General features: G+C 35.3%; 1 protein-coding gene across 1 annotated transcript in view; it reads left to right on the top strand.

Annotated features, from left to right (window-relative positions):
* The window catches only part of LOC132131111 (low-density lipoprotein receptor-related protein 1B-like), a 238,602-nt gene that overhangs the window by 56,270 nt on the left and 169,504 nt on the right, over positions 1 to 12,828 (top strand). Inside the window, exons 3-4 of the mRNA XM_059543053.1 lie at positions 7,281 to 7,400; positions 8,523 to 8,651. Of these exons, the coding sequence (XP_059399036.1) occupies positions 7,281 to 7,400; positions 8,523 to 8,651 (249 nt within the window). The remainder of the gene's footprint in view (positions 1 to 7,280; positions 7,401 to 8,522; positions 8,652 to 12,828) is intronic.

Below are 12,828 nucleotides of genomic sequence, written 5' to 3'. Positions count from 1 at the left end.
GTCTGTCAGTTTCCTCTACTCAATGTTTATCAAAGCCTACAAATGATAAAACAAACCTCAGAACATGTGACAGTTTGACAACCTTTGATGCCTGAAATCGGAGATGGTACTTCAATTCCGATGGAAAACGAGGTCTTGAGTGAGAACCCTTGCTGTGTGCTGTTGTGAAGGCCAAGACTGCAATCAGGAATCTTGGCAAAACTCAGCGTAGAACGACTGACTAGCTTGAAATTGCCACTTGAATTTCTCGACAAATCCACTACAGAAAGACATGGGAAGTTGTTTTTACAGGCAGGTGTTTTTAGTAAATCACATGCTTCATAGCAGTTTTGTCAGGGACAAATGCTACTTTACATTAAAATCAAAGTCAATATTTTCAATTTGAAAAAGTGTGATAGATGCATTTGCTAGAAAAATTTCTTTGTTGACAGGAAGTGCAAAAAATTTAAATATGTTGATCTTACACTTATACAACAAATTCAAAAATTGGATGTATATGTTTACACTCAAATTTGGTCACTAGCAAACAATTTAAGATATTTTTTTTTTTTTTTTAAATTTGTTTTAGCAGCTGTAGCTACCAGTCATTTAATGTTTTACTTCTTTGTGCATCATCTTCCAAATTTCAAGGAATGGAACATCTTTGTAGTTCGAGATTTCAAGTCCACATATAACTTTAGATGGAACAAATAAGCCAATAAATGACCAAAATCTCAGCTATTTTTGGGGCCTCGTTTATAAAAAAAAAAAAAAAAACAGGAAAAAAAAACTGAAAAAAGGTTTGTAAAAGCTATTTTAACATAAAATGTTTTGTTCAAGTTAATGTGTCAGTAAGAATGAGTTTCTTACTGACACATAAGAATGAGAATGAACATTTCAAGAATAGTGACAGTTTTCTTGATTCATGACTTAGCATTCTTGTTTTGTACTCGCAAAGTTGTCTTTCTGCTTCACCGCAAGAACACTGTACAGCCTTGGACATCTTTTTCTCTTTTTGTTGCTCTCAGTTACATTTCGGAACTAGCATTCTTAGTTCTTCAGTATTTGCCACGAATGTCCTGCAGGGTTTTGTTCTGCACCAAAACAGTCAAAAGCATTGGAACGCATGACCATGGTCACTCTGAAGGTAATGCTTTATGTCTCCTGAGCATTCATAGATTGGCACATACTGCATACTACAGGTGCTAGGCAGGACCCGTCTTTGTGTTGCACTTCTGAACGTCCCTGTGTTAATAACACACTAGCCTCACTTTCCCCTTCTGCATTGTCAGTCCCTAATGAATATATGGAATTGAATAAAGTGGCCCACACAGCAAGGCGACTAAAAAACCCTGAAACAACCAAGGCAACTGCAAACAAAAGTGTCTACACCACACAGTGGCTTTTATATAATGGCAACTCACACAGTAAACAAAGCATTGGGATAACAAGAACACCATCAGATGCTGAAAAGGTACATTTATCTTGGGAACAACAGTTTTTCTTTGTTCCTTTTGAAGCCTGTTGTGGTACATAATTACTCTACTTATGCTTGTGCCTGATTAGGTTAAACTTCTCCAGCTTTTTATGCACAGAATAACTTAAACTACTAAATAATGATACGTAAACAACTGATATCATCCATCTGTGTAAGATATTGTTTTCTCATTATCTTGACATAACAAAAGCTGTTTTCATGAGACTTATAACTAATTTTCTGGTGATTTCACCATAACAAAATTTGTATTTGCAATATTTCAATATATATATATATATTTTATCTCAACTTAAGAAACAGCTTTCTTATGATTGACAGAACAGTTTTCTCATGACTTCTTTTTTTTGTAATTTTGTCATAAAAGTTGTTTTTTGGTACTTAATTTTTTGATTTTATCATAACAACACAAGATTCACAAGATTTTTTTTTTTTATTAAAATGTAAAAAAAAAAAAAAAAATCTTGTTACATACGTCAACTTAATTTTATTTTCTTGATGCTGTTTCAAACCATAAATTTGTTATGGTGAGAACACAAGAAAATTGTGTTCACTAGATTTTTTTCTTTCTTTTGATATCAACACCGACATTTTCTTGTGATTTCAACTTTTTGTCATTATATAGACATAACAAAAGCTGTTTTCCTACGAAACTTTCTTTTGATCTTGACATAGCAAATGTTTCTTGTGATCTCGACTTAATTTTCTCATCTCATATAAATGTTTTCTTCTCATCTCAACTCAACTAAATTTTCTCATGATGTAGACATAACAAACATTGTTTTGCAAAAGAGAAAACAACAATCAAAACTTTAAAGTTGGGTTCTAAAGACAATTTTGTGTCAAGATCTAATACAGATATGTTTCGTAGTTTGCAAGTAGCTTCACTAATAAACACAAATATTGTTGTCATTGTTTTAGCAAGTCTTAATATTAATTTTACAGAATTACTTATTTAATTCCTTTGTACTGTATGTATTTAATGGCTTAACAATGACGTCTTTGACAGTAATTGCAGAGAAATTTTTACTGTCATCAACTAAAATCTACAAATGTTAGAATTCATCAAATAAATTAAACTTTTATTTATCCAGTGAGTCTGCTAATTTTCGCTCGAGTGCTGAAAATGCAGGCATATTACAGTATGATGGGAGCAGCTGAGGGTTAAGTGATTTGCCATGGGGCAAAACTGCTGTGGTCACAGGAAGGGCAGTTTCATGTGCCAAGTTGATGTCCTTTGGTATCTTGACTAGGATTTAGACAAACCTTCGAGTGCAGAGCCTTTATGGCCACATCAATCTAGTTAAATATAGATTTAGTCATTGAGCACAGGCCTTTGAACAAACCTGTTCTTTTGTGCTGGTTTATCTGGAATTTATCTGAATCTTCTTCCAGTGCTTGCAGTCGATTCTGAAGTGTTGATGAAGGGGCAAAATAAACCAGCTCTGTTTCACAGTTACACCTCAGATGTCTCACATCCACCTCCTTTCGGGTTCTCTAGTTAGAGGTGCAGGTGTTTGTGAAGTTATGCAATATTACTTTTTGATGTAACTGTGAAAACATAACATGCATTTTTCATTCCAGTTTTCACACCATTCCCAGTTTTAGGAGTTCTTGGCCTGAAAAAGGATGAAAGGCCTTCTCATAGAGACTTCTCTAGACCTGGGCTAGTAAGCAACCACCTAGAACACATTAGTGACCACATAGCAACATGCTAGAAACTTGAACGTGCTAGCATCATGTCACTAAGTTTCTCATCTTTTCCTTTGCTTTAGAAAGTCAACTTCCCTTCTAGTTTCATCTTCTCTGTTCCAACAAACCATGTTTTTACTCATTTTTGGCTAGCAAACAACCCCATAGGACACCTTAGTAAAACTGAATAGCAACATGCAAATATTTTCTTAGAACATGCTAGCATTTCCCATGTACACACTGGAAAGTTTCAGGAGTGACAACTGCATTTAAATACAGGAGTAAATCCCATAATTATCATTTTATGTGTACAAACTGAACTTACTCTCGAAAATGCAATGATTGAGACCATGGTAACTAAAGTAACATTCTGGCATCTTGTGTGTTTAATATCATGCATTTTTAATGAAGTAATATTACAGTGACCAAAGTCTCATTTGTTTAACGATTTTAACTAAACCACCGACAACAGAGCCATTGCGTTTTTTTCATGTTTGGAAGGCTACTTCGCAGAGCATGCTCTTTAAGGGTTGCCATGTCCACTTATTATAAGCTACACTTATTGTGTGTCTTTGGGCTATTTTGAGCTTGGTTCATAAAGTGATATAGTTTATGAAAACTATATGTGTGGAATTCAAGAACATAATATAGCTATTGAATTGGAGTTGATTATGGAGTTATTGTTTTCTCTAGCAAGATCTGGCAACACTGAGGCAAAACATGCTTCAGATTTCTTGCACTGCACATACATAACACACAACTCCTAGAATTGTGCACACTGCCTAGAATTTCTGCAAATGCACTTGACACTAAAGTAAATTTAATTGTAGGATGCATTTTTCACTCCTGTAAATTACTAAACTGTGTATGTACAGAACATGATTAAGCACTAAAAGGTGAATTGACAACCAAATTTAGCAGCAGTATGTATGAGGGCATTGCCATTAAATTTTGTGCATTTTCTTTATTGCTTTAGAAATTTAACTTCCCTTCTGCTCCCAGCATCCATCCTCTATGGTCTAACACACCGGTCTAACACACCTTGTTTTTACTCAGCTGTCGTCTATTTTTAAACATTGCCTGGTAGGTGCGGACCCCCCGGTCACCTGCTCTGATCGCACAAACAGAAAAATATACAAGCACATGCTCGTTCTGCTGCAGTGATGGCCTAGCTGTCTGAGCCCTGGGGATGGTGGCCGCTCTAATGATGGAGACTGAGGGGAAGACCTGCTGTGCGTGAATAATAGACCTGTCCGGACATATGCCGTGTTCTCTGGACTGGTGATTCCTGCTGGGCAGGGGGTGCGGCTTACTATGCAGCTTTTTGATTGGTCTGTTTAGACAGCTGTGGAAGATGCTAAAGCTGATGTTAAAGGTTTGCAATTAAATATGCAATCTAAATATAATTTGATGTCCAAGAACAAATATTGGTTTTATAAATGTTTGCGCTCCTCTTCGGTGTTGCTCTCTATTTGACTGATATGCATGTGCATATTCCTTCTAATTACTCCACCCATTTTGATTAGTTTGATTTTATTTTATAGAAAACGTTGCAGTCTCTTGTGTTTTGTGTTGCTTTTTCCCCCCGTTTTCTTTTCTTTTCAGAAAATACTGCAGGACTTTATTGACCATTAAAAAGGACAAGATCTTCAATATATATACCAGTATATCAGTATACCAGTCCAACTTTGAATTTCCGGTTTAAATTTGAATAATATTTGTGAGCCATTACATTCGATCTTTTGAATGTGTCAAGCTTAGATGTAGTCCGAAAAAACTTAGCTGTGGCATTTAAGTCTATAGATTTTCAAGGACCTAGTCTTCAATTTTTAATGTGGTATGGGACTCCCGAGAGTGATTGATTGTTCACAGCAGTTAAAGTTCAAGCTCTTTGGGTTGGGGCAGAGAAATAGATCTACAGGCATTTACCATAACGCCCCTGTCAGACTCAGCACCCTTCCTGGACCACTGCCGTTAGCACTACATCACCCAGCGAGTGTCAGAGGAAGTAGGGCTCCCCACTGAGAGAAAATCACCTTGAGGGAGAGCTCTGGAGTTCACAGGAGATAAATCCCATTGTGCGGGGGCCTGACTCGCAGTGAGAGTCCACCCGTAATGGCCTCCTTGTTGCTGAGAAGAGATTAGTTTGAATCCGGTTGGCAGAAAGTGTCCTACACTAGCTGCACACATTCAACTCCACTCTCAGTGTACAGTAAACAATGATTTTGACCTATTTTTGAAGTTACTTTTGAAGTTTTGGGTTCTTAGCATGAGCTTTAATTTCTCCAAAAAGTAATTCTCATCTGATAATCAACTCTCCCACTTGCTGTTTGGAATCGGAGAGGCCTTTTCTTGGATCAATGCTTGTAATCTTTACACTCATTTCAATGGTGCGACATTTAAAGTCGGTTATCTTTGTAAATATATGGATTTTTCCTTATGTTTCTGTGAAGTTTCAGTTTTTCTTGCCTAATGGACAAATACTGGCATTTAAGATTGTATTGGGTTATCAAAAGGTCTTTTAGAATTATATCAGTTAATTCGAAATCTGTGGGGTTAGATAAGTGTCAAAAACATTGGATGCAAAATAAAAAACTAAATTGTCTTTTATTAGCAGTTTTCTTTGCTTCCTTTTCGTCGATCAAAATTTACAATTGCAATAACTGCTTTTCTTTTACACTGCCAATGGCTTTATTCACACTTTTGTTGTCATTAGTTTAATCAGCTGAATTTCTGAGTTTTTATGTCATTTGTGTCATTTTGGCATGCTGTTGCAACATTAAACTATTAGTTAGGCCAGCCTCCTCCTTGACAAAATATTCCACCATACTTCCACCATCTAATGCATATGAAGGCCATTATTAATTTTCAGTTCATGTGTTTTTTTTTTTTTCTGTCTTGCTTTGCTCTTAGTGTAAATAATGTTTTGTCAAATGTCTTTATGATGAAAAGTCGTAAAGTCAAGGGTTAGTCATAAAGAGCTAGTTCACCCCAAAAATGAATGATTTGACATTTTTTGCTCACCCTCTTGTTGTTCAAATATGATGTTTTTTTTTCTTATGTGGAAAACAAAATATATTATTACTGCTCTTGTTGCTCCCAAATCTTATGTGAAAGAATAGAACTACAGATTTTAGTCGCTCAGACTCCCCATCTACATAAATAAATAAAAAATTCTTTATAGCCGAGATTATGAAATATTTCAAGAACTGTTAGTCACTCCCCATTGCTAGTCCCACATATAAATAGTTAAACATCTTTCAGCTTAAGTGGATATGCATTCCCTGTAATAGATAAAAAGCCATTATATTTCACTTTCAGTTAAACTCATATTGTAAAACGCTTTGCATTACCCTTAAATGCTGTGATACATTTTTAAAGAAGTACTTAATTTAAAACTGTCAGACTTGAGCCATTCTAAACGCATGCCTCGGGTGGGTTGATGAATTTATCATTGCAAAACTTATTATTAATGTGGAATCCGTTGCAAATGCACGATAAAAATCTCTCTCTCGCTCACGATTAGACATTTCGAGTGGCCAAATATTCTGCATTTTTATTTTATTTCTCACTTTCCAGTATTGTCACGCACTTAAAACCATCACAAATGGTGAAAAACGGAAGGTGACCTATTAGCCACACCCCCAGATGAATAAAAACATCAAATATGGGCTATGGCTATTTTTATTTGAAACAGACTGCCACCCAAGCTTTTATAAATCACTGCTATTTTCAGCCGATTCTGGGATCAATATATAAAGTCGAGGTCATCTTCATTTGGCAAGCCATACAGGAGTATGTGGTCATCAAAATGTCCCTCAATTTGTGCTCTACCATTGTGTACTGACAGCGATTTGGAACAGTAGCTCGATGGGAAGAATTGCATCCACGGAAACAGGCCTTAAGTGGCACTTAAAAAGTGCTGAATTATGGTCTTGTAATGAGGCTGCATCTGTTCAACTTTTTAAAAAAGGATTTTATACTGGTGAAATGGCATTGTGGTTTTATGGAGGGTTTTGTCGAGTGTAAATGCATGTTCATTGGGAGGGCGAACTATATAGCGTGATATTAAGACTGTGAATCAAAGTTTAAATGTGTGTTTGTGTCTTCTCAGAGTTGGTGCGTAGCTGCAAGGAGCGGAGGTGTCAGTTTGACTGTGTGATAATGAGAAACGGCACGTCCTGTTTCTGCGGGGAAGGTTTCGAACTGGACGAAGATGGGAGACGGTGTCGAGGTGAGGGTCATTACCATTTGAACTCTATTTGAAGATTATGACTCGTTAAAAATGTCACTGAATGCAACTGTAGCACTTTTAAAACAGTTTCTTTCTTATTACAGGTAATTAAGCTAAAAAGCAACAAAAAAAGAGAAACGCCCAATAAAATGCTTTCCAGAATAAGAGCTTCCTATGTGCTTCGATGAGAAAAAGCAAATATTGAAAAGTTTTAAATTGATTTTCTATCATTTCTACTCCAGGGTTGCCAACTTAAAAAAAAAAAAACAAACAAACAAAAAAAAACCTTTTTGGGGGGTCTAGTCATCATCATAAAGAGTGAGCTACAGAAAACAAACAAACAAATAAATAAACACATTGCATAAAAGTGACAGAACAATATATTGACTGTCATATGATATCCGTCCAACACAACACTTTATTTCTTTTTTAAATTCATAATCTCCTCTTTAGAGTGCAGATGTTCTAGCTAAATGTTGATAAATGTAATATCACACTCAATCCTGACAAACAACAATGCATCTCATATCAAATTTGGATTATCATTACTCACAAAGGAATTATATAATAATATTTGGAAAACAAATTTTGACCACGGACAACATCATCTGTAAAATAATCACAGATTTTCAATATAAACTCAGAATTTTGAACCCTGCTGTATGGAAACAAAAAGTTATTTTCAACCTTGCTAACTGTTAAACATTATCTAATGTTAAATCATATTTTTAGTGACAGATGAAGGATGTAAGTTATTAATTTTGGATTAAAAAAAAAAATGTAATCACTTCAAAATATTTATTCAAATGAAAAACTTAAAAAGCAGGTATGACCTGCAGTATTCTTTTGAGAAATAGATATATGTATATTTATTAAAAAGCCATACAGGTACCTAGAACATGTCATTATAAATGCAAATATATATATATTCCACGTTCATTTCCAGCATTTATTTGCGCATCTTCTCAGTTAACAACGGTTCTGTGTAGTATCAGCTGCTCTATGTGAAATCATATATTTATATATTTGGTTGCTGCGGAATATGACATTAAGAGTTGGGTTTGCATATTTAGGTCATATACACATTTATTGTTTAATAAATAGCCCTGCTGTTGCCTGCAGATCATGATGAATGCAGGGATTATGGGACATGCAGTCAGATCTGTATGAACACGCAGGGATCATACAGATGCGCTTGCACAGATGGCTTCAGCCTGCAGGCCAACAGACGATCCTGCAAAGCCAAAACAGGTGAGTCCATTTATCATCCCCGTTAGTTCCAGTTCCAGAACAAAAAAAGGCACATTAAGCAACCTGTTTTTTACTTTGATTTTCAATGGTGCTTGTAGAGCACAGGTCAAAAGATAATTGAACCCATGCATAAATCAAATATTTGCTCAAGTTACTGTACTAAGTGCTGGAGAAATGGACGACTACTCCAAAACTGTAAGAGAGTAATTAACTCATTTCATGAAAATAATTTGGTTGTTGGTTGGTTTTTGTGGGGAGTTGCTAAGTTCATCAAGGGGTTTGAGAGTTTTTAGCACATTGCTATGAGGTTACAACAGTGTTCAACAGCTAGCTTGTTTAGAGTTTAGAATGTTTTTAATATATTGCCATGTTGTTTTTAGGGTGTTTCTAAGAAGGTCTGTGGGGGGTCTTAGCACATTGCTACAGTATGTGGTTGTAGGGGGTTCTGGGTAATTGCTAACCTGTTGACCTGTGATTCTGAAAGAGTTTTACCCCATTGTTATGTGATTGGTACCCAGATAGCACACATACGGCTCCAAGATGTCTGTTAGAGATTGTTTAATCTGGAAAACATCTGCTGTGTACAAACATCTGATAGACGTAAAGATATTAGCTTTACATGATTCTAAATCATAAACATCTTAAAGACATTTTCTAAAGTAAAGAAAGCAAGGAAACGTTCAATAGATAAATTGCAGATGAGCAAACACTTAAAAAATATGTCTTGGAGATATAAATGCAAAAATCAAATAGACATATCCATGATTTAGGCCTATGTGTGCTAGTAGATTGGTTCTCTTGGTAGTTGCTAGTCAGTTCTTGATGGTTCTGCTGGGTTTTTATCACATTTCTATATGCATTCTAGGTAATTCTGGGTGGTTTAAGTCATTGCTACACTATGTGGTCCCACTATGTGGTTCTGTGATTGAGTTGCAGTGATTCTGAATGGTTTTAGCACATTATTTCTTGGGTGTTATGGGTAGTTGTTTGATGGTTGCTAAAGGTTCTGCAGGTTCTTAGCACATTTCTAGATTTTAGGTAGATATGGCGCATTGCCACAGGATGTGGTTTTTGGGGTTCTATGTAGTTAGCTGATTTCTAAAAAAGTTCCAAGGTTTTTTTTTTTAGCACATTGCTCCAGTATGTTTTGCTGGGGGCTCTGGGTAGTTGCTAGCCTGAAACTAAGGGATTTTGAGTGGTTTTTAACGCATCGCTATGGGGTTTCTAGGATATTTCGAGAAGTTGGTAGCTGTTTGATAAAGGGTTACTTCACCCCAAAATGAAAATTTTGTCATTAATCACTTGTCGTTCCAAACCCGTAAAAGCTCAGTTCGTCTTCAGAACACAATTTAAGATATTTTGGATGAAAACCTGGAGGCTTGAGACTGTCCCATAGACTGCCAAGTAAAAAACAATGTCAAGGTCCATAAAAGGTGTGAAAAGTGTTCCCGTCACTTCATTTAACCTAGAGTATTCTGACGAAGACTTTTCATAACTTTTATGAACCTTGACATTGTTATTTACTTGGCAGTCTATGGAACAGTCACAAGCCTCCAGGTTTTCATCCAAAATATCTTAAATTGTGTTCCGAAGACAAACGGAGCTTTTACGGGTTTGGAACGACATGGCGGTAAGTGATTAATGTCAAAATTTAAATTTTAGAGTGGGGTATCCCTTTAAGGATTTCTGAGGAGACTTTTTTTGGGGGGGGGTGGGATGGTTGGCATTGTTAAGTGTTTTATAAGATTTTCTCTGTGGTTGGTAACTGATCGCTGAAGGGGTTCTGTTTGTTGTTTTATTTTTTTATTTTTTACATATTGATGTGTGATTGCTAACACTGGGTGGTTGATAGGCAAGTCTGAGTTTTGTTTTTATGTTATTTTGTAGGGTAATATCTAATACTTAATCTAAGTATTAGCACATAAAAATAGCATTTACTACAGAGAAGAGTCTCTTAACAAGGACCACTAGAAAATGAGTGTTCAATAGTGAAAACAATGAAAGGTCAGCCAACTCCATACTTGACATTTCAGCATTTAAATTATAGTTGTCCTAAGATCTAGTCTAGACTTGATGGGTAAACACAATGCCTTCTGGGATGTTTGATTGAATAGGAAAGCCTCAGTGAAATAGTGCGATCACAGTGGCGATCATCCGGATGCATTAGTATAGATGACACTGTCATTTGCCGGATGCAAGTGTCAGTTACACTTATTGTCATCAATATGCAAATGGTCGCTGGCGAGCTGGGCTACGACAGAGCTTTGGGAGAGATAAACAGGGAAGGCCTTAATGGAAAGTCAATCAGAGCCCATGGAGCCTGACCTGCGACTGTCTATCAAATTTAGAGATGATTACATGCTCAGAGCTAATTGCACTTCATGGTGTCTGTTCATTAGTGTGAAAAAAAAAATGACAAGCTGATCACATAGTTTATATTTGCACAATTTGTGTCACAGCTATTAGACTTTTTCCATAAGTGTGAGCTTCTTAAAGGCAGGGTAGGTAAAAAATGTATAAAAAACTTTTTTTCCAAATTTGTTTAAACTTTATTTATATATCAATACATAATTAAAATGTAAGTACTCTGAAAAAGAAAGTATAAAAATCGAGTGTCTGTAGACCTCTCACGACTGTTTTAAAGACAGCTCATTATTTCCATTCACTCCACCCCCTCCCTTCTGGGCTCCTTCCAAAGCCTCTACTACAGCTCGCTAAGTAATGTTATGTTAGCTATATTACGCAGCTACGTGTGCTACAGACACATGCTTCATGAAAAAATAAACAAAAAAATATGTATGAACAAAATACAAAAAGAAAGATTTACCTCTCCAGCAGAAATAAAGCCATCAAGGAGTCACTTTTCGGCCCCTTGAGTTCCCTCAGTTCTCGCCATCGCTGGAAAGCCACTCCGATATTAACTCACGTTTTATTTCTTTGTTTATCCAAAGACTTTTTGTTCATTGCCTTTTCTTGTACTGTTACTGTCTTCCTTTTTTTGCCTGGTTTGCCTTCACTAACTGCATAGGCCGGTACTGTGAATTTTGCTTGCTGTTTCTCTGCCATTGTTTTGGTATTCCTAGGATCCGTGCCTGTTGAATTCCTCAAATCAAACGTGCGCGCGCAAGTGGGCAGGTCATGTGTGGCAAAAGAGTGGTTGCCATGGTTGCGAGAGAGTGACAGTCGCCTAAGCCAATCCTGTGTTTCGTCCCGAATGGAAATAATGAGCTGTGTTTAATACAGATTAAACGGTCTAGAGTCACTCGATTTTTATACTCTTTTTATCAGAGTACTTACATTTTAATTATGCATTGATATATATAGAAAGTTTAAACAAATTTGGAAGAAAGTTGTTTATAAATGTATTACCTACCCTGCCTTTAATGAACCTTGATTTTCATTTCTATATAGGTAAGCAAAATATGTAAATATTTATATACTGTATATGTTCCTGTAACACATGAATATTCATATTTTATATAGGTGTTTCTTCAACTGCAGGCACAGATTTTTTTTTGATAACTAACTTTTTAGTTTTTACTAATCATTTCTTCCTATATATATATATATATATATATATATATATATATATATATATATATATATATATATATATATATATATTTCTTAATATTAGTTTATGTATAATATTTATTTATATAATATTTATATAATATTTAATGATGTAATATTATTTGTACTGCTGAAGTTAAATTAGTGTATGTGTGTATGTTTTTGTGAATGTGTGTATAGATCAATATTTCTAAGTATTTTATATGTTATTCTTGTGTGAAAATTATGCATTTTTGGTCCCATTTCTAAAATAGAATTAGTGTATGTTACAAAAGGCAGTCAAGAGAAGTTTGAAATTAAATAAGAGACATGTGAAATAAAAAATCAAGATAAATCAAGCTGTTATTTTGTCAAATTATGCAATGTTTCATTGTGTGTATTTATAAAACATATAAACATATAAGTGTTCAAAATATTGTTGCCACTGCTGTCAATTCCATCACATAATGTGCTGTTTGAAGTGTGGTGGAAATGACATTTGTTAGTTATAACAATTAATTTTCTAATTCATTTTTTATTTATTTCAGGATTAATCACCTTAATGTCCACAGTACCAAAAGTTCTCAACATGAACTGTGCTTAAATATGTTTAACATAAATAATT

Source organism: Carassius carassius, chromosome 48 (assembly GCF_963082965.1).
Source record: "Carassius carassius chromosome 48, fCarCar2.1, whole genome shotgun sequence".
Lineage (NCBI taxonomy): Eukaryota > Metazoa > Chordata > Actinopteri > Cypriniformes > Cyprinidae > Carassius > Carassius carassius.
Note: the sequence above shows the minus strand (reverse complement) of the source record. Positions and strands in the feature narration are given on the sequence as shown.